General features: G+C 38.5%; 1 protein-coding gene across 3 annotated transcripts in view; it reads right to left on the bottom strand.

Annotated features, from left to right (window-relative positions):
* Nucleotides 1–251: 251 nt before the first annotated feature.
* LOC141430238 (protein FAM135A) overlaps nucleotides 252–22,422 on the bottom strand; it is a 37,355-nt gene continuing 15,184 nt past the window's right edge. Inside the window, exons 2-17 of one of the 3 annotated variants that reach the window (XM_074090841.1) lie at nucleotides 15,603–15,820; nucleotides 14,611–14,857; nucleotides 13,998–14,027; nucleotides 13,555–13,698; nucleotides 13,050–13,221; nucleotides 12,349–12,509; nucleotides 11,148–11,354; nucleotides 10,814–10,884; nucleotides 7,835–10,743; nucleotides 7,538–7,670; nucleotides 7,334–7,453; nucleotides 6,563–6,751; nucleotides 6,124–6,289; nucleotides 5,827–6,035; nucleotides 5,160–5,407; nucleotides 252–4,762 (exon numbers count right to left, since the gene is read on the bottom strand). In XM_074090841.1, coding sequence (XP_073946942.1) covers nucleotides 4,574–4,762; nucleotides 5,160–5,407; nucleotides 5,827–6,035; nucleotides 6,124–6,289; nucleotides 6,563–6,751; nucleotides 7,334–7,453; nucleotides 7,538–7,670; nucleotides 7,835–10,743; nucleotides 10,814–10,884; nucleotides 11,148–11,354; nucleotides 12,349–12,509; nucleotides 13,050–13,221; nucleotides 13,555–13,698; nucleotides 13,998–14,027; nucleotides 14,611–14,857; nucleotides 15,603–15,820 — 5,413 coding nt within the window. In that variant the 3' untranslated portion in view covers nucleotides 252–4,573. The remainder of the gene's footprint in view (nucleotides 4,763–5,159; nucleotides 5,408–5,826; nucleotides 6,036–6,123; nucleotides 6,290–6,562; nucleotides 6,752–7,333; nucleotides 7,454–7,537; nucleotides 7,671–7,834; nucleotides 10,744–10,813; nucleotides 10,885–11,147; nucleotides 11,355–12,348; nucleotides 12,510–13,049; nucleotides 13,222–13,554; nucleotides 13,699–13,997; nucleotides 14,028–14,610; nucleotides 14,858–15,602; nucleotides 15,821–22,422) is intronic. The other 2 variants (XM_074090843.1, XM_074090842.1) reach the window with 2 other exon arrangements.

Genomic DNA, 22,422 nt, shown 5'->3' with positions numbered 1-22,422 from the left:
CTTCAAACATTCAAATCTGACTTCTGTGTCTAATAGGCGGAGGGGACACTATTTACCGGCACGGATAATACCGACATGGAAAAACCGACCCGATATTTAGTGTACACGCCCATACAAACTGGTGTCAAACTGTCAAGAGTTTCTATGGGCGTGTACACAAAATATCATGTCGGTATTGTATTGTAGCCGGTAAATAGTGTCACCCTAGGCGGACACCTAGGTATTTGCAAGGTATTTCGGTAAAACAACAATTATAGGCATTACCATCTTTATTTATCATCATAAGTGTATTACATCGACACATTGCCATTAAACATACGAATTTAATTTACAAATAAGATTTCCTCTTCTACATACTTAATATTTACAGTACAGAGCTCTCACCATTTTACACATACAGCTACACAGATTCCAGTATTCAAGCAAGTCCAGTCCAACGTCCGTGAGCAAAATTGAGGTATATTACTTAATGCTACCCTCGTGTAATGTACCTACGTCACATTAATCATTGGAATAATATGCGCTTCATAAAAGTTACATTAGAAAATTAAGAAGGTTAAGTTGGTATGCGGTAGGTATGGGCAAAAAGTTGGCGCGTTTTGTTCGCGTCATGTGAAAGTGAAGTTTCACCCAGCCTTCTTAATTTTATTGAATTGCATCAATTTATAGTCGAATGCAACCTAGAGTTTATCTCTGTTAAGTAGACTAATATAAAGATATAGCATAGGCATCTCTTTATTCCAACCAATATCCCTGTGTATAAAAAGGGTGGATATTTTTGTTTTACGTTCACAATAAGAGCTTTTGTTTGGCAGAATCGCATAATATTCCAATTCCCTGAAAAAACATGAATTAAGAAAAAAGTGGACAGAGCAAGATATCATGATATATCAACTATCAGGTTCGTAAAATAATATTCTACTCACAAAATAAAATAGTCTATGAAACTTATTGATATCTTATTGACCGTATATTTTTAAAGATCAGTCTAACATTCGATAAAAATTTACAACTTTAATTTCTAACGTGTAATATATTTATTAAGGCTATGGCCTGTTTTCTAGGCCTCGTTAATTATTTCTGCATAAACTCATGTTGTTGATTAGGGTTCATAAACTATACGTCCGATGAAGTGAGATATACCTAGATTTACTTGTTAATGACTCGGGCACCGTGATTAGCTGATATAGCCCGTTTAAGCCAAACTACTGTATCTCAAGATACGTGAGTTTGGCAGCATTATACCTTATGCCATTATCGAGCAGAATCATTATTACTTTGACATCAACTCACTTTTTAATGAGATAAGGCGAAGGTGTGCGCCTACGCAAACTAAAGCTTCCTTTTATTATGAGATAGGATGTATTTCGCGGTTTTTTCTGATGCATGATAATATCGCATGTATCGGATTGATTGAATCAGTAACGTAATTGATTCAAACTATTAAAACATGATATTATTAGACATAAGATAAATATAGAGCGTGCATAAAAGATAAATTCCTAAAACACATTACGACAAAAGTGACAGGAAGATTATTTTGAAATATGCAATGTAATAGGATAAGTCACAATCCTTTTTAGTTACTTTTTTGAAAATAGTGTAAGATTCTACAGTCAGTCGGATTTTTAATTCTACTAATTTTTATTTAATCTGTCACCGACCACACTATTTGCAACGATTCCGAAACTTTTTTCGAGGGCGTTCAGTCAGCCACTGTTTTAATGAACTACTTAGGTACATGACCTGTACTTAGGCCAGAATTGAAATAGTTTTTGAAATGTAAGTAAATATACTTTTGAAATTCACTTTTTCTTACGTATGACTTTTTTAAATGATTTTTAGTGTGAAATTATAATAAATTTATGAAATAATTTCAAAAGTTAGCAGAGCTATTATAGGGTAAACCATACAGTAATTGGCCATGTTACAGTAATTGCCCACTTGAATTAAATCAAAAATTTACAAAGAAAAGTGGTGATAAATCATAACAAATATCGTGCTAATTATAATAATCTATATAGTCGCATTTATCATTAAATTATTTGTATTATTGTTGTTTCATATAAAAAAATCAAGTGGGCAATTGCTGTTACGTGGCCAATTACTGTATGGTTTACCCTACATAGAACGTAAGATAGAAAAAATAATGTTTAATTTGTAAGTACCTAGATACAGATTTTAAGTCGGTAGGGATACCTACGAGTCAACGAAACTTAACCTCTTGCGTGAATGCTAGTGTATTGCAAATAAATACATGACTTAATTAATTTAGAAAATTCCCCAGTGACATTTTATAAAAAAACTTAATTGTTGACTATTCACGCAAAAGTTAAGCTTCATCTCAGTAATTAATTAGGCTTACAAACATGATAATTATAGTTACATATGCCGCTCATATACACAACAATATATAGAATACAAATAACATCTATAATATCTACAGATATCTAAATTATAGTCTTAACTTATTTGGTGTAAAGATCCGTCTTAGCTCTAGTAAAAATTGTTGCTTCATTGTTTATTCAAAAATCACACGCCATCAGTAGGACTCTAATAGAATTATCAATTTATCACACTTGCGAGAAGTTTGAATTGAAATTAACGAGCAGTTAATTTGGCAGATATAACAATATACTTTAGGTAGTAGATCAATTCCTAACAAAAATCAATCTTATTGAATTTGATAACTCATTCCTGTCAGTTCTTCTCAGTGAACGCACTCGAGTGGTCACTTTCTGCGTCCCGTGACAGGCAAATCGAAAGAGGACAGCTTATTGATGTATAAAAATGACTACTTAATTCTTATTTATTTCTTTATAACCGACTATTGTTAAATTTGTTCTAACCTGCCGGCAACTGTTGAAATTTGAATTGCAGCCTGAGATGAATTAAAACTTCCAGTATAGAAGTTCCAAGATGCAAGTGGTTTTTTTTCAAGGAATACTTTGATTTATACATTCATGCCGTATTAATGTGTATGAAATGGTACAAAGGATACCCAAATTATTTGTGCTGCGATTGTGTAGAATCCGAGCACATCTACTCTACCTATAACCACTGTCGATTCTTCAGACGCAAGTGTAGCTCGTCCATGAATGACAGCAATTTTTTGATGTCTTTTTATATAATAATATGAGGGCTGCCTAACTATCTAGAAAAGTAATCTTTAAGTAGAAATAGTTTATTAACGGTTAGCTGGACGTTTATTTGAAATAAGTAGTTTTTCTTGAAAAAACAAAGAATGCACCTACTGAAATGGTTTTATCATTAATTTTTAACAACAATCCCTGTAGCAGAGGCTTCCAAAGTACACGTCGCAGCGACCTTGTAGTCGTTAAGGAGCCCCTGCCCTAATATCTACTACAAAAAGTGAAAAATCCGAATCACACCGCTCTGTGCTTGTCTTACTACTTATTCTATCAATATACAAATCCTTGGTGTTTCGTGATGTAAACCTATCTACAATATTACAATTCTTACCACACGTTCAAGCTCATCTTATACTCGCAAGATTAAATCAAAATCATATACCGGGTGGGCCCTGTAACAGCAGCAAAAAATTAAAACATAGGTTATGCTACTCAAATAACTACTTTAGTTCTGCAACTTGCAAAAATTAATAAATCAGACGAACTTACCCTAAGTGATGTCTGATGATAATTTTGTGAACGTTTCATCCGAAGATAATTTTATCATTATGTTTATTTTAAACCAATTAAATAGTATTTTCAATGCACGGCATCCAATAGCCTACATAACTTCGCCCGTCACGTAACAAAATGACGGATTTCGCAATACATTTTACTTTAAATTAATTTTATTAAACTTTAAATTAATAATAAAAAACATAATACAAGTTTTTTTTCAAAAGTTATAGAACTAAATTAGCTCAAGATGAAGAGTGGAAGCTGTGGTTTAATTTTTTGCTCTTGTTACAGGCCCCTCCTTGTAAATGGCCATCGTTTTTGAATAAGATATTAAATTACGAACGGGTTACCTTTTTTGTTAAACTGAGTTACGGAACCCCAAAAATGCAGCTTCTGGAGAAAATGCACTATAAAATGCTATATAGGTAAATATTGTATATGTTTTATGCTGCATGTACGTATATGTATCCATTGATTGTTTTTTTTACCATTTAACATGTTTCAGCCAGTTAATAATGTAAACTTTTAGAAATGCAATTTAAACGCAGATTATTCTTCACGTTCTCAAACACTAAAAATCATTGGGAAAAAATCCTCGACAGAATCCTCGACAGAAGCGGCGTAACGATTTTAATGCTGCAGGTAGAGTTCGGCATTTTACAGAAAAAGCAAAAACTCGTAATGAAAAAGTCGAATCTAATAATTTCACTGAAATTAGCCATTCTGGATCACGGCGGCGCAATACAAAATGCAAAAAAAAAACAAAAAAAGCAAAAAAAACCTTCTGGCCCTATGATATATAATATATATCTATACCCATTTATGTCGAGTAGGTACTTCCCAGCAGATGCAGCATGAAATTCTGAATGCAAATTTCGTTCACACTTCTATTTTTGGCTACGTTATGAAGATTGAATGATGTTCTATCGGAAATACTTCATCGCGGACACAAGTAGGAACTTCTCGATGAAGAGATCAGAGTCTAGTGCGGCGATGTGCGCAGCGCGACCGACGAGGGCGCTGGCGGTGTGCGGCAATGCGTGCTGGACGTCATAGCGCACGACGGACACGGATGACGCACGCGCTGCTAGTGGAGACACCATGTTGTGCACCTGGAAAGATACCAGAAGAAGGTATAGACAGATCATTTGCGTGCTGGTCCGCGTAACGCCATCTATAGTATTATTTTAGTACTTCTCGCTCAAGGTTCTATATTATTATCTCATAGTGTAAAAGGTTCCGTTTGACGACCTGTGACGCCTAGGATTCAAAATGAGGATTGTAAAAAGTCATCTTCGAATAAACCCATGAACAAGCCAAGATCGTTGCCTGAGTTACTCCATCTTTTCCCTTTATCCAATAAATATAAAAGACCAAGATCCAACAAAGAGTGAAGAGTTTTTGAACATGAATTGAGTGATATAGTGGTGGTTTTGAACATGGTGTAAGTACAGCTCAGTATAATAAATAAATAAATAATGCAAGTGAGTGTGAATTTCAATTCTTTACCATTTCCCGATAGGCCTGTCCATGTAACGACGTGTCCTTGGCTGCAGCTTTGCACAGCTCGAGTCGAGCCGAGTGGAGCGGCACGTATCGGTCCTGGCCTGACCCGCAGAGCAGGATGTGCTTGAACTGGTGAAGCTGACTGCGCTCGCTCAGCCGATACAGGAAAGAACGTCTGGGGTCTGATGCGTCCCGCAGTGAGAGCTGCAGAAGCGAGCCGGATTTCTTCCACTTTTGCATGAACCACATTCCTGGAATAATTTATATGCAAAGATATTTAAGCTTTCTTAATCCTTATACTAATATTAAAAATCCGAAAGTAGCATTGTTATCCCTTCACGCTTAAATTACTGAACCGGTTAAGACGACATTTGGTATGGAGATAGTTTGAGACCCTGGGAAGGACATAGAATAATTTTTGCCGCAATAAATTGCACAGTTACCCCAGGATAGCGTTAAACGAATTCTTCGCAGAAAGAATCGCGGCAACAGTTTGTTGATAAAATAGGCGCCGAGAGACTAACACTCAAAATATTTGACTAAGTATAAATATTAATACGTCCAGTGACCGGTCTAATCCAATCGACATTTAAAAAAACTTTTTTCGTCTTCATGACAACTCGTGTCCTTAATTTAAACAGCACTATGAAATTAACAAAGTATAACTCACCAGCATTGACTAATCCACTGGAATTATAAAGGGTCCCAAGATGAGGTCCACTTAGGGAAAGGAATGTATGGAGTTTCCCTAGAAAAGGTTTCATTTGAGGTCTAGCCAGCGCCGATCTGATGATGATAGTTCCAAGCGAGTGACCTACAAAGCTTATTCGCGCTGGATCGTTTGAATTCTGAATGTGGGCCAGAATTTCTTGGACAAGCCTGAAAATAGCAAAATGCAAATTGGTTAAATTTTAGAGGCATTTTCATTTCAATATTTAAATTGTGTTGAAGACATAAATTTGTATACCTGTCTGTCATGGTATCGAAGTCGGAGAATGTGTCGCCTTGATTTCGTTCTGACATGAGGAAATCTAGTCTAGCTCCGGGTAACCCTAGTTCTAGATACGTTTTCACCAAGCGTAGATCTGCCGCGTTGCCGTCTAAGCCGTGTACGCAGATAATGAGATGGAGTCCTAGAAAATACGAAAAAGTTACCGTAGAATCAATTTTTTCAATTAAATGTATGCACATTCTCTTGAAAATTATCCCGGCCGCCTAAAAGTTTTTGACGTTAGCGTTTGGAAAGAGCGGTCGTGTAAAACTGACAAAAAAATTAGCGACACTTTTTTTTCTTCGTTCAAATCAATAGTACTCGTGATTCTGAGTAAGGGGAATCCAGAATTACCTAATTCTGAAAAAAAAAGTTACTTATGTTGCGTCATTTAAAGTAAAAATGCCCCTTTTACCTTCAGGGTTAAACATTCTGTATTCGTCGCTGATGTGGAAATATGGCAAAGAGTTCTCCACTGGAGGGAAGTCCGAGTAAATAGCACCTGGATACTTCACGCTCTGTCGGAACTCTTCTCTACACTTCACGAACAGTCGCTCAGACTCGGCTAGTCCGAAAATACTGACAAGATTGCTCTCGCGTTGCTCTGTGAAAATTAAAATTAGCAATGATAAAAAAGCAAAAAGTTCTAGTTACTATGGTGTGCATACATCCAAAAAAATATTTATTGACAAATTGAAATGCCATCTTCGTGTCTCATATCATAAGTAGTAAATAAAATAGTCTAATAGTAAATCATTAAGGCAGTGCATATTATGTGTCATAAAAATATAGTTACCTATACCTTCCGCCGTCTAATTTTGCCTAAAAGTTCATTGCCACGACTGGTACCACAAAAACTATAAAGGTATAATTCCAATAATTTAATAGGCACTATACCGTTAAGCGATTCGAACACAATCCGGGAGTAACGTAAAGACGTCGCATAAAAAATGTATCTCAAAAATGCGTCAAAACTGTGCATTAAATAATGAACTTTTAGGCCGATTTATATGGCGCGTGGTATAGCAAGTATTCAAACGGTTTGGGAAGCGGTAAAAAAGAGAGTGTTTTTTTGGTGATGGGAAAATATCAGAAGATGTTGGCAGGGCTGCTTAAAAGCTAAAAAAATGGGTAATGTTGAGCAGAAGTTAGTGCAAATTTAGTTAGAATACAATTTAGTAATTACCATTTTCGTTTCTAGTAGCTAACTCTCCGGTACTCTGGCTCTTGTTTAGTGTTCCGCTCATAAGTCCGGAGTTCGAGTTGACTGACTGGTGGGGCCTCAATTTTCTTCTCTCCCTAATACCTGATGCGAAGCCGAAATGGTTAGAAATTGGCAGAAGCATATTAAGCACACACTTTTACAGAAATATTGATATTATATTCGTACCTTCGCAAACATGGTATAACGGATTGTCCAGTTCTAGAGTCGATGGCTGTACTGATTGCTTGCGAGGTGTTTTAGAAGGTGTTGAGGCCTTACTGCTTTGTCTACTCAGCTTTGGTGATTTCGACGGTGGGTCCTGTAAAAATATTTAGGTATCTCATTGAAGGGTACACACGCTTTTTCGTGATTATGAACGAGCCGCACTTCAAAATTATTGCACACACGCGGGAATACAGTAATTGAAAAATAAGTTTAATAATTAATTACAAAGTAGCACAGCGTCCTTTACATTTTTCTTACCTTAAATTCATCTGGAGGCGGTGGAGCGTCTCTAAACTGTTGCGGCGGAGGTAGATGCTCATACTCATTTTCAGCAGCGAAATGCGCTAAATCGATTTCAGACCTAGCTTTGTTGTGATACTTTTGCACAGCAGCTGCCGGACCAGAAGGCTTGTGACTTTTACAATGACGATCTACTGTTAAACTTCTTATTTCTGCTGCTATTAATTTTTCCGTATAATCTATTCGATCTTTTAACACTTTTTTGACCACAGGTTTTGATTTCAAAGCGTCTTGTGGCGATTTTGGGGAAATCTCTTTACGTAATAATGGATGTAAATTATCACTTACTGTTTGTGATTTCTTAACTGTTCCCTCATTGGTTATTTTAGGGGTAGAGTTATAAGATTTTCCTTGAATAGCGCTAAACGAATTATGCCTTTGATTAATTTTAGAGACATTACCAGAAAATTGTTGAAAGCAGCTAGCCGTACACGTGTCTGAATTGCAACCAGCGTCTATTCCATTATTATGCATGAGTTTATTGTATTCACACTGACTATCAGTGCAAATAGAGTCGCTACAAATTGTACATTCTTCACATACTTCTTTATCACAGCATTCTATTTTCTCGTTTGGATTACTTTGAGCGACTTTAACGGCTAATTTTAGTAAACGCTCTCTAAGCTGATCGCCATTAAGAACTGTTCTTTTGAAATCATTAATCTTGTCACCTTCCACTTTTTCTTTTTTACTTTCAGCTTCATCGTTTGAAAGTTTAGAGCCAGTGGAACTCACAGGAGGAGGGAAATTTTGATTTAATTGACAACTGGCATTATCTGGGGTCGATGGACCAGAACTACGCCCACTAGATACCCAACCACTCTGTTCACTTAAGCTTGAAGTTGAATTACTTCTACTCCTTTTTTCTTCTTTGTTAGAAAAGTTTTCAGGTGGTAATATTTTGAAATCTTTGTCAGCTATATCAAGTGGTGGTGATTCAAATGCTGGAGGTGGAGCTAAATTGGGTAACGATTCAGATCCAAACGTATTGTTAATATTCGGTTCTTCTAATACTGAAGCGGCGCTTCTGCAGTGTCGCAATAGTTCTGGACCTTGATCCAAACTATAAGGTACACTTGCCGATGATTCCAATCTTCTAAGTTCAAATGGTATGCTGTCACTGCTGGAAGATGACGCTGCTTCGGACATGAGTTGTGACATTTTCTCTGAAGGTTTGTGCTTGGAGCGTTTCTCTGGTTTACCGCTAGATCTGCCGCTTTTTGGTGTAGCTAAACCTGATTTAGGTGTAACTCTGCCTGATTTTGGCGTAACTAAGCCTGATCTTGGTGTAATAGCGCCTGACTTCGGAGTGGCTTTACCAGATCGAGATATTCCTCGATCAGATTTCGGTGTACTGCGATCTGATTTAGGTGTGCAACGATCAGACTTACTGTCCCTTGATCTTATGGAATGATGGCTAGTTAACGAATCTCTACTTGAGTTTATTTTGGAGTTCTCTTTTGTAGCGTGATTTAGTTTTGATTCCTTAGATCTACTTTTCTTGTGTCTGACTGAAGGCATTGTTGAATGTGGCGTTGACGGTGGAGTTTTTGAATATGTTGATTTAGAAGTCCCATCACTGCTTCTATCTAATGTCATTACAAATCCACTATCATCACTACTTTTACTCGATTTCTTTTGGTAGTTTTGAATTAAACTCCCAGTATTGAAGTCGTAACTCCAATCACCTTTTTGAAGATAATAGTTTAATTCATGCCTAAGTTGGTTCCGAGCTGCTTCAATATCAATTTGTGGATTTTCCATGTTTGGGTGGAACACGTGAGTAGAATTAGATCTGTGAACGTGTTTGTGTAAAACTACGCTAGCTTGATCAGTCACTTGATTTTTCCCACTAACCGGTGGGTAAGAATTACGAGGAGGCAACATAGGACGGGGCAAATTTACACTATAGCCTCTTTGGAATTCTAAAGGATTGCGAATTACATTATTCACTTGTGGATTACCCTGATTACCGAAAGTATAGCCGTACACTTTATGTCCTACGTTATGAAACACTTCACTGTTTTGGTTTACATTAGGATTAAACGGGTTTTTGTACTTTTCTCTGAATTCACTTATGTTTCTTCTGTAATCATCTCCTTTTGGAGCGCATCTAGTAGTTGTGCTAGTAGGGTAGGCAGTTGTGGTGACACTACGGGGAAGAGTGGTTGGCTTGACTTGCTGCGGCGGTATAAAAGTGTTTGGAGGATAATTCACTGAGGTATTAGAGTTATTTCGCACGTTTTTCGACAGCATTTGCTTTGAATTGTTCATAGGCGTCATTTGTGCTATTCTTAGTTGATCGAGTGACTTACTGTGTCTGGCAGGTAGGGTGCTGACACCACTGATTACTTCGTGCTTTTGATGGAATACTTCGTTTGTGTCAGAAGAATCTTTTCCCTGTCTAGACATGTGATTGTCCTTTGTCGCGTTGATATCAAGAAGTGTAGAAGCTGAATATCGGGATAATTGCTGTCCCTGTTGAATGGAACACGAGGCGAAAGCGTTATTAGGTGGCAGTTGGATCTCACTGATTTGATTATTTTGTACAATATATCTATTTCTACCCGTTAGCTCCAATTGTTTTTTTGTGGCTTTACCCACGTTCATTTCGACTACGTTTTGTTTGACAAGAGTTCTTTTAGGGGACCCACTGGCCGATTTTTGGGGAGCGAGGGTTAGTGTGGCTTGAACCATGCCAGCTGTTGACTTAGGTGACTTAAACTGTGGTTCTAGAACATCGATGATCGCTTTAGGTAACGTCAGAGTAACTCTGGAAGCCTCTGATGAAGGTCTTCGTGAATCCATTAGTGAGCTTACGCTACAACCGCAGTCTTCGCTAAGAGTCTCCGTGCATAAGAAAGGATCTGAAACAAATATCAAATTTAAGTTACACCCTATGAGGAGATCTTTAATTTTGTTAGTGATTAAACTTACCACTACCAGATTTATTTGCATTCGAATTCAAAAACGAACGTCGTCGTGCGAACTCAGCGGTATCTTGATATCTGAAACAGAAGGTTACATTTTAAATTGAGAACTTAGGACAAATTCTCTATTATATCTCAATGTTTGTTAATTGTGTTTGTTTATTTATTTTGTACAATAAAGAGTTTACAATACATACCTACATACTTATACCTTATACGAGTATTTATGTCAAAATGCAGCAGTGTTTTGACTAAGTATTGGATGAAAATATTAAAAATGACATCAAGTACACATGACATCATTCGGGATGCACGTTATCCAGATAAGTTTTTCAACTCACCGGTCCTCAAATATGATGGGCATGATGTGAGGATCGCCGTCAAGTGCAATGCAGTGAACAGGCAGTGGGGGCAGTAGCGCCAGGTATCTTGAGCGACGTGCTGCCTCGCCCACACTTTGGTAAGACTGGTAGTTGCTGTCGTAGCAACCCGCCAGCGAGTGACGCGGGTTGTCCAGCACGAAGAAGCATTCCGCAAAGCGTTTGATACTGTAAAGAAGGAAGATCAGATTATTTGATATATGTAGTTAACGGTAGGGATATAGGGTAAAATGCCACGATTACTGGATTGTGAAAAAATGCACTAGAGATATATGAGTTAGGTATAGTAGGAAACCGATGTGAACTCGTTTAGGAAAGTCCCGAAGTTTCACGGGATTATGAACGAAGATAATAGAGACAAAATTAAGCTATTTATGGAAAAAGTGAAGGCAAGTCTGTTTCTTTTTGTACAACCTTTTATTTAACTTACGTTGTTCGTTCGTTGTGTTTGTGTTCGTAAGTTTGTAACCTATACTTATACCTAAGTCGTGGTTTCGAAATCGGCAAACCATTTTTCGCCCTTTTCCTGGTACCCGATTGAGCGGAAATTCGCTATACCTTACCTAATTAGGTGTGTGTATCTGGTGACAATACAATAATCTGGTAGTAAAATTCTGCTACCCGGGCCGAGATCGTCAATGACAAACTTGAAGCTTGGTACGGTTGTGTAGTCTGGAGGAATGTCATTAAAGTTAACAAAAAGTATAATCAACAATAAAAACTTGTATTGAAAAGTAAATTATTTGCAAAAAGTTGTTTGAAATAAAGCGCTGATGCGATAAGGCCGCCTGCTTCTTACCTTGGAAAATATCTATGTATCTGTGGTATCTGTGCTGCTTAATGCTTAGGTACTATCTTATGGTTTAGACGACCAGATGGCCTAGTGGTTAGAGAACCTGACTACGAAGCTTGAGGTCCCGGGTTCGATTCCCGTGTCGGGGCAGATATTTGTATGAGAAATACGAATGTTTGTTCTCGGGTCTTGGGTGTTTACTATGTATTTAAGTATGTATCTATCTATATAATTATATTTATCCGTTGCTTAGTACCCATAACACAAGCTTTGCTAAGCTTACTTTGGGACTAGGTCAATTGGTCCGTGATATTTATTTATTTATTTTATTTATTGTGTTCAATATAAAATGTTCATTGTATTGTATACCGTAGCGCGTGATGCCTCGCGGCGAGCGCATGGTGCACGTGCGGGCGATCTGACGTGTGGTGCAGGAAGGCGCGCCAGCGCAGCGTCACCTCTGCGCAAAGCCTTGCGATGTCGTGCGCCGCGCCCATCGCCCACTCTTCTTCCTCGCCCGCCTCTGACTTCTGAAAATATAGGAGCATCTCGGTAGGCGTGCGTGGCTGCATGGTCCAACCTGATATCCAAGTAGATTTATTTTGTAGGAATTTTAAATTTACATGTTTTACATAGTGATCTTTTTCAACAGTCTTTTTCAGTATATCGGGTTTGACCACATACCCCTCTGTTAATCTAAGGTAGAACGACCGTTAAGTAAAACGTGTCATCGTCTAATTCTTGAAGATAATATAATTATAACTAAAAGTACCTTTTGATTTCTGCTACGCAGAGAGCGTTACATTACAGCTAAGGCATGTAATTAATTGTGAAAATATCTTCCTTCTATTCAACTCAGCCTAGGTCTATGTGTACCTACTCGTAACAGTGACGTAGAGTTATCATCAGGCAACTCGGAGAGTGTCAGAATCGTGAGTTATGTATGTTTGATGGCATCTCGCGAAACCCCATTTTGGGGCAATGCAAAGGGTACTTTTATAGGTTCGGAACCAACGAGTTATTGAGTATTCGCTAAAAGTTAACGCCATCCCTTTCTCTATCTGTAGTACCTTGCCAGTGTCGCTGAGGTCTTTTATTCGCTGTGCCACTTCGCCAACGATGGAGTTGGTAGAGGACTCCTCCGGAGTCAGCTGGGCGCCAGTGGAGCCGCAGATGGCCAGAGCATTCTGCAGCCCCTCCAGAGATCCCAGGAGTATACCACAGACTTCAGCATGCACTTGTCTGTAAAGAAATGGAGATATTATAGTTAAATATTTGTATTTCAATTCCTATCATACCAAAAAAAACGGAACTACTTATATTATTATGAGATGACTCGTGTGTCTGATCCAATATTACAGCCAATTTGATTCAAATCCACGTTATTGAATTGAAATTTTTAATTGAAAGGTTGAAAACTCTAATCCTCGGGCATTGCAAGATATTGGACTTCACGAAGTTTCCTGAACGCTGCGCATGCGACCTGCCTAACTGGACAATTGCTCCAAGGTCAGGTCAAAAATAACTTTATATAAGGTGACAAATGGTTTCTTAGACAGGTTATAGAGGGCTCACCTGGCATGTGCAATTTTGCTGGAGTTGCCACCTGTGCACTTAGCGGAGGAGCCAAACAGGATGTTTTCCAAGCTCCCCGAGGAACTGAAGTTGGTGCCCGCATTCTTCATCAGCTTACCCCATTGTTTACTTGAGCGAGGGGTGCTACAATGAAGAACATTGTTTTAAATATTTATGGATAGTGTATGCAATAGTAGATTGACAACAAAGTAAAAGTAAGAGGAATAGAAATCTCAAGTGAGCTAAGAGCACGATACTCCCGGAAAAAGCCACATATTATGATGTTCTCAGCTCATTCTGTAATGAATCAATTGCTCAAATAATAGTTTATTTCAAAGACTGTGTAACCGATTACATTTCATTTGTGTGCATTAATACTCGATAAGATACGAGTATGTTTCCTCATATTTTTAGTTCCGCGGTATACGGTAAGGATGTCTTACCAGCTTTGTACATAATGCATGATGCTTTTCCTTGGCAAGCAGACACAAAAAAACAAGTTATCAATAACCTGATTCAAATCAACTATTTTAAAAACATACGATACTAATTTAAACATTCTAGGGTATGGAAAAAACGGACCCTGATAGGATCACTTTGTTGTCCGTCTGTCTGTCCATCTGTCTGTCCGTCTGTTAAGTTAAAACCCTTTTCTCAGGAACACGTGAACGTATCAACTTGAAATTAACAACCAATACTCTTGTAGCCCAATACTCTGGCTCTGGTAGTATGAGTCTGGTCTGGTAGCTCTTGAAACAGTGTTAAAATCGAACTTCTAAGTCAACGGAATCTAAAGATGCAGTCATTAAAAAGGTGTTTTCATACAAATATGTTGTAACTAATAATCCTATAGAGTACTTTCGTTTGCCTTAGAAACTTGAAATTTGGTATGAATGAAGCTAGCACTTATAGCACAATGTATAAGAAAGTCTGAATTTTTTTTGTGTCTTTCTGTCTTGCTTTTTGCTTAGGAGAGGGGCTATGGTAACACTGGATATTCATAGACACCAAAGTACAAATTTGTACGAAACTTTGGTTTTAAAATATCAAACTCACTTGATATAAGGCTGATGCAAAGCGACCAAGCTAGTGTGTATAGTGATAGAGACGGCGGAGAGGTGGAAGTAGTCGAACAGCACGGGCAGGTGGTAATGCAGTCCCTGCGCGGGCTGGAAGTGCAGCTTCAGCACGCGGCAGGAGACTGGAGCCAGGTTGCTGGACTGGGCGCCTTCGCCGCACCATAGTTCTACGCCGAGACTCCACTCTGCCCGCTCCAAGGACTCTTTTAGGTTGCGGCTGTCAACTGCAATCACGTAATATTTTATTAAGTATTAATTACTTAGGTAAGGCGAAGAATTATGCGTAAAGTTTGAACCATTAGGTGGCAGTGGAATTGAAGTCCTAATGTTTTACTGAAATTTCATGGAACTTCTTCTATGTATATAGAGGTCGATCATAATTTACACTGTACCTAAGGAGAACAACTGTGCACAATTTTATGTCTCTAGACTTAAGTCATGGTTTAGATTTCGGATTTTTCATGCGGAATCAGGATTCCGTGGAAATAATGCAATATAAAGTAGCCTTAGCCCAAGATCCAGCTACCATCGTTTTACATACAATACTATTTTTTTAAAATCTAAAGTGCACGAGGTCACGTTGCGGACCTCGTCCAGTTTTATTACTCCGCCAATCAGCGGTTCGAATGGAACCCACCTTTCTGCCTAAGCCAAGTAATCCAAACTCTTACTATAGGCAGGTAGGCACTCACCAAGAAAATGAGCTCTAAAATGCACGATGTCCCGCAACGTGATCTCTCCCAGTTTTACTACTCTGCCGATCAGCGGTTCGAATAGAAGCCACCTTTCTGTCTAAACCAAGTAATCCTAACTCTTACTAGGTATATAGGTAGGCACTCACCAAGCAAATGAGCTCTAAAATGCACGATGTCCCGCAACGTGGTTTTACTACGCCGATCAGTGGTTCGAACGAAAGCCACCTTTCTGCCTAAACCAAGTAATCCTAAATCTTACTATGTAGGCACTCACCAAGCAGATGAGCTCTAAAATGTACGATGTCCCGCAACGTGACCTCTTCATTCCGGTACATGATCTGGAAGGCCCGACTGGCCGCCAGCCCTCCGACCAGCGACGCGTTGGCCGCGGGCCGACCCGTGCGCGCCGCGCCGTTCCCGCTCGACACCGATGCTTCGATGTGGACGGGGACCTTGGGTGAGACGCGCAGACCCACGCGGACTTGGTACAGCCTGGAAACATCAGAATCATCATCAATCACAATATATCTGAAAATCAGGACTCCCGAATCAGTGAAGCGTGGTGAAGCGGAATGCATAGATAACAAAACACGATCAAAACATGATTTAACGGACAAACAAACGATAAAGCAAATCATAAAGGATCGCCACAATTTGATTGAATGTCATTAGTGATGAATGCAGAAAGCGTTTGCAGCCTCACTCATTCTGGTACCTAGCTCTGATTTAAGTCTTAATTGTAAAGTTATACGTCTATGTTCAGTAGGGACGTTCCCAGCCAAAATTTTAAGGGTACCTATTCAAAAGATGTACTTTTTAATAAAAGGTGATGAACAACGGTGTGGCGAATTCCTAAGGCTGCGCTTATTGGTACAGAGTTTAGCTCACAATCATGCAGCGGTTACGCTTTAAGCGTTTTGGCTTGGAACGACTTTTTGTTGTATTTAGTCTGTTCTATGGAACTATGTATGTCTCCAAGGTTTTACACAAATCGGTCGCGTGTGCCATCCAGTGGCTTATCGCGACCTTCCCACGCTTCGTCTGCGTTCGTACCTGTACCATAGAACACGATTATTTCACTATACTTTGATAGGTATGTATCCATACTAAATATTTTGGCATGAATTCCTTTGTAATATCATTCTTTTTAATATCATTTGGATAGGTACGTCGAAATATTGGGAGCGCAGGCGATCGCGGTCTAAGTATGGATATACTAGTAGAAGTTGTTTTTTTTAACCGACTTCAAAAAAGGAGGAGGTTCTATGTTCCAATGTTTGTATTTTTCTTTTTATTCGACTGGATGGCAAACGAGTAAGTGGGTCTCCTGATGGTAAGAGATCACCACCGCCCATAGACACCTGCAACACCAGGGGTATTGCAGATGCGTTGCCAACCTAGACGCCTAAGATGGGATACCTCAAGTGCCAGTAATTTCACCGGCTGTCTTAGTCTCCTCGCCGAAACACAACAGTGCAAGCACTGCTGCTTCACGGCAGGATTAGCGAGCGAGATGGTTAAAAATTCATCCCAAAAACCAGACAGATAACACTAATTGATAAGAGGCTCTCGGGAAATCAGGCACAGCAGTTGCAGTGCGGACTGCAGCGATGAAATGCGCCTGGCATAATTTATTATTGCAGATATGCTGCACTTCACTATGATGGATATTTGAATTGAAGTTTCAGCTTCGTGCATTTTTGACCAGAGATAAAATAATGATTAATTTGATTTCAACACTTATGTTTAAAATGTTAAACTATTTAAGTAACTTAATAACAAAGGAATATAGTTTGCGGTTTGGATAATAGGGCGTTAACGGTCCAGATAAATTATAACGTACGCGAGATAGTTAAGGGCAAAAGTTTTAATGACACGGACACGTAAGAGTGTCATAAGAGTCACCATTAAGTTTGGACAATGTCTACTTATTCACTTCACTCAAGGAATCTCGAATGTCACTTTGTGCTACAGTGACTACGAACAACTTGACCAACTAACTTGGCGATAGTTTTGCGTTCCGGAACACAAGTAAGTTCATGACAATGTTATATAGATATGCCGCTGATAGTACTTACCAGTCTACACCCTATTTGTAAATCTTACCCCCTGTTTCACCATCCATTGATTAAATTTATTTGACGGATAAATGTCTGTTTATTTTGTTCGAATAGACGGAGAGAGCATCACATTTTTCCGTCAAAAAAAAATTAATCAATGCGTGGTGAAACAGCCCCTTAGTATTTAATAATTTATCTACCACGAGACCAGTTTTTAGACGACCAGATGGCCTAGTGGTTAGAGAACCTGACTACGAAGCTTGAGGTCCCGGGTTCGATTCCCGTGTCGGGGCCGATATTTGTATGAAAAATACGAATGTTTGTTCTCGGGTCTTGGGTGTTTACTATGTATTAAGTATGTATCTATCTATATAATTATATTTATCCGTTGCTTAGTACCCATAACACAAGCTTTGCTAAGCTTACTTTGGGACTAGGTCAATTGGTGTGAATTGTACCGTGATATTTATTATTACTTATTTTATTTATTAATTATTTATCTATCGATTTGTAATAACTACCTACAGTCAGATTAACGATTTGAGTGCTTTGAATGCTTTAAAACTTCATAGATTTTAAAAACTTCGCGCTGTGTCTTGATCGCTTTTTTCATATACATAACATTGCTGTATTACTAAGAACAACTGTGAACGCTTATTATATCTCCTACATAGATAACAATCTAAGTATACTTTATTTAAGGCATTGAGTGACAATAAGGTGAACGCTTATTCAGAAACACGTTGATTGCATTAACGACAAACTTAAATACATTAACATTATTTAAATTTACCGGTGACGATGATGCATGCGACTGCGTCGAAATAATATCGGGAGTTTATTAAAGGTAAATCATGGTCTACATCCCGTAGCAAATATATCGAAAGATTATTACTAGCTGACTGGACAATCCCAAGGAAAGGCACCATAACAATAAAAAACCGGCCAAGGCCAAGGACTCGCGCACCGAGGGTTCCGTACAAACCTGTAAACTTTAAAATTATCAAAAATATTTTTATTATTATGATGTAACTAAAAATGTACGGTTTTCGCAATTTTTCCTTTATCCGTGCTATAAGACGTTGCTTGGTACCAAATTTCAAGATTCTGAGTTCACGGGAAGTACCCTGTAGGTTTTGATTCCCTTGCGAGTTTCGAAAATTTGCGGAAATTTGCGGCATAAACTGCTGTATCTTTTGATTGCGTTGGCTTAAAAGTTTGATTTTTTCACAGATCCAAGGGACAGTAGACCTGAGTATTTGATATAAATTTCAGCTTAATAACTCCACGCGTGCCTGAGAAAAAGGGTCTTGACAGTCGAACGGACGGACAACAAAGTGATCCTACAAGGGTTCCGTTTTTCCTTACGGTACGGAACCCTAAAAATAGTACAAAGGTATCTAAAAATCATTGACATCTATGTACTAGACTGCATGTTTATTATATCAAAACGGCGCACAAACACAGTTCACAGCGCGGTTTTGTGAACAGTTCACTATAGTTTGTTGACGTCCGTGACAGGGGTTGTGTCAAAGTAATATTGATGATTGATGCGCCGCGCGCTTTGTTCCAAAAAGGCCAGTCTAGTGTCGTAAGGTACCTTCATAAATGTCGATGCTAAAAAAATGTTTGAAAGTGGTTAGTCGGAGAGTGTCTCTATCTAATAGTACAATAAAGAGTCATAGTATTCTATTGTATTGATTAGTGGCCCTCCCAAGAACTAATAATGCTCGTTAAACTTCAAAACTGATAAAAAAATCTAGTCTAAATCTAGTCCCGTTCCTACCTACCCAATAATTAAACAAAAAGCCTCATAAGGTATATTCAGTACGAAAATAAATTAATAAAAGGAGCCTTGTTCCATAAATCTGAAATAGAATCCTTAAACACTTTTCCCAATAAATTTATTTTTAGATTAAGAAAACAAGAATTGCGAAACCAAAAATAACGCTGACATTTTCTTTGTTCAACTCGGTCAAAAATTTTGGGTGACGCTGGCTCCAAAAATAAATCTAGAAGTAGGTAGGTACTTACCTGATCAATGTTTTTCTTACATTCATAAAATCAAAAACACATCCTTCCCATAAATTCATTAAGTGGCTACTTGAGAATTTCTAAAGCTGAAGCTTTTCAGCGGAGATTAAGTCCATTGAGATATTTTGGGCACGAGATAGTAGGTAATTATTAATTTAGCCGACAAATGAATAAGCGGATTACGTGCGTAATTAGTTGTACATTTTAAAACAGACGAAGTCAAATAACTAACAGCTCTGAACGATTACAATAAAAATACCGTCCAAGTTCGTATCGGTCCACTCCACACGCTGTACCATGTGGCAATTATTAAATCCTATACTAATATTTAAATGTGAAAGTTTGTGAGTGAGTGAGTTGGTGAGTAAGTGAGTATGTTTGTTACTTCTTCACGCTGAAACGGCGGATTTGGATGAAATTTGGCAAAAATTTAGTTTATAACCTGGATTAAATCAAAGGATACTTTTTATCCCGATATTCCCACGGGATAGGGATAAAATCTTGAAATAACAATCGCTGGGCTTAGACTCATGTGGTATGTAGATAGCTGGACATCTGAAATAACACCTAGGCTACTTTTTATCCCAATATTCCCACGGAATAGGGATAAAATCTCGAAATAATAACCGCTGGCTTAGAGTCATGCATCATTTGGCTGATGGTTGTATAATGCTAACAAATGAAAACCACCCGATGTAATTGAAGGAAATTCCCACGAGAAATTAATAAATCCCGCTAATTTCAATTCAACTCTGATTTACGCGTGCGAAGCCGCGGGTAAACGCTAGTATATATAATCTTTTATCGACTGCTGTAACTTTTTTGAGATTTAGATGTCTTTGAGATTTTTCAAGCCAAGTTTAACTTGTGGAGGGCGCGGGGAGGGGACACTAAGCTATAACAAAAATTTGCGATATAAAGTCTATTATTTTGCAAACAGACACCTAAATCGAAAAATTATAGTTAAGTACAAACTTGGAATGTTTTCGAAACCTAACCAAAGGTATCCCACACACGTTTAGACGACAAAAAAAATGTAATTTTACTTAGTTAACATAATACACTCACGCAAAAATTAGAACTTTATACCAATAACTGTCTATAAACTAAGCAGCGGACGGACGGACGGATATGGCGAAACTACAAGGTTTGTTGTAGAGCTACGAAACGGTTTAAAACGCTGAGAGGCTTTTTACTCTAGGGTCATAGCCACAGGGGACTATAGGGGAAAACAATCACATGCCTGTAGCTCTTACATTTTCGTGCAAGTAGCTGGCATGCTTGTGTCATATTTGTATGAAGATTGACATACGAGTGCCAGCTACTTGTATGAAAATGTACGAGCTACAGGCGTGTATATGTATTTCCAACCATAGTGCCGTATCTATATACGCCTGGAACTGGACCCTGAACTGCCCACTGTATCAAGCTTTAAAGATTCCAAAAGTCGTTATTTTACTCCAATTCCCCAGTGTTTGAATAAATGGTTACAGAAATCGATTTGATTCGAATGTATATGTGGAGCATGACAACGCGGCACGCGACACATCTCATGATATGATGTCAACTTCAATCCATGCTACCTACACGTCTGTGACGACTCGCAATATCGATCGTTTATGGTTTAGCATACCGTAAACCGTAACTAAGTACGTCAGACGGAAAGAATGCAAATAATTTATTGAATCAGGCGTTACTATGCGGAGGTCCATATATGACTAACAATTTAGTTTACCTATAGAAAGTTTTTTTTTTTATTTGACTGGATGGCAAGCAAGTGGGTCTCCTGATGGTAAGAGATCACCACCGCCCATAAACATCTGCAACACCAGGGGTATTGCAGATGCGTTGCCAACCTAGAGGCCTAAGATGGGATACCTCAAGTGCCAGTAATTTCACCGGCTGTCTTACTCTCCACGCCGAAACACAACAGTGCAAGCACTGCTGCTTCACGGCAGGATTAGCGAGCAAGATGGTGGTAGCAATCCGGGCGGACCTTGCACTAGGTCCTACCACCTAGGAAAGAATGTAGTTGTAGAAATTATTTTTTTAGCCCAGTGTGAATTGAAAACTTCAGACACACTACTGATTTTTCGTTGCTGTGTGCAGATTTCCCCGCGATGATTTCTTTCAACGTAAATTACAAATGTAATACAATTTTACACATAACATAAGTAAATTCCGAAAAAGTCAGATAGGCGAGCCCAGACTCAAACCCAGTCACATCGCGAAATATTGCTAGATGGCGTTTTAGTACCGAGAGGCCCTTTTAACGTTAGGCTCCATTCGCACGAGTTTGTATTGTAGCAGCGTTGCGTTATAAAACCGGCGTTACATTCGATTCGACTTACCGCCCACCGCTCAACGTCAAAAATTCAACATAGTTCGACCAAATGCGCCGCGTTTTAAAAGCGCTGACGTGTGAACTACTTGGGAATTTATTTGTTCTATTTAAACGCTTGTTCGCTTCCGTTAAGACGTTAAAAAAGCTCTCGTGCGAATGAGGCTTTACAGTTTTGCTCGCGATTGTTTTGTTTGGTTATTTATCCAATCACAAATGTGATGCAAATGTGGAAGTTCTCAAACGGACCTGATGATGTTAGGGCGCCTAGCCTGTACAGAAAAGGGAAAAGGGAAAAGGAGGGCCTTAGAGCGTTTTCAGACTATCTAGGCTAACTGTCCTTTAATGATGTAGGTAGTTAATTTGGAACAAAACATACTGTGATATTGAATATCCATTGATATTTGAAATCCGATCGCTTTCGTCACATCTACAGTATTCACAATATAATTAAGATCTATTAAAGGACACACGTGTGTGTGTGGGCGTATCAGTAAATGGGCTCTGAAATAGCTAAGTCTTCTTATCTATGTACCTTTGAGATTTTGTAGCTACCAATATGTAGATAGAATGCGAGATTCTGACACTCGCGATCACTATCAAAATAAATGACAGTTTTTGTACGCGAAAACTGTTATTTGATTCCGATCGCGAGCGTT

Source organism: Choristoneura fumiferana, chromosome 8 (genome assembly GCF_025370935.1).
Source record: "Choristoneura fumiferana chromosome 8, NRCan_CFum_1, whole genome shotgun sequence".
In the NCBI taxonomy this organism is placed as follows: Eukaryota; Metazoa; Arthropoda; class Insecta; order Lepidoptera; family Tortricidae; genus Choristoneura; species Choristoneura fumiferana.
Note: the sequence above shows the minus strand (reverse complement) of the source record. Positions and strands in the feature narration are given on the sequence as shown.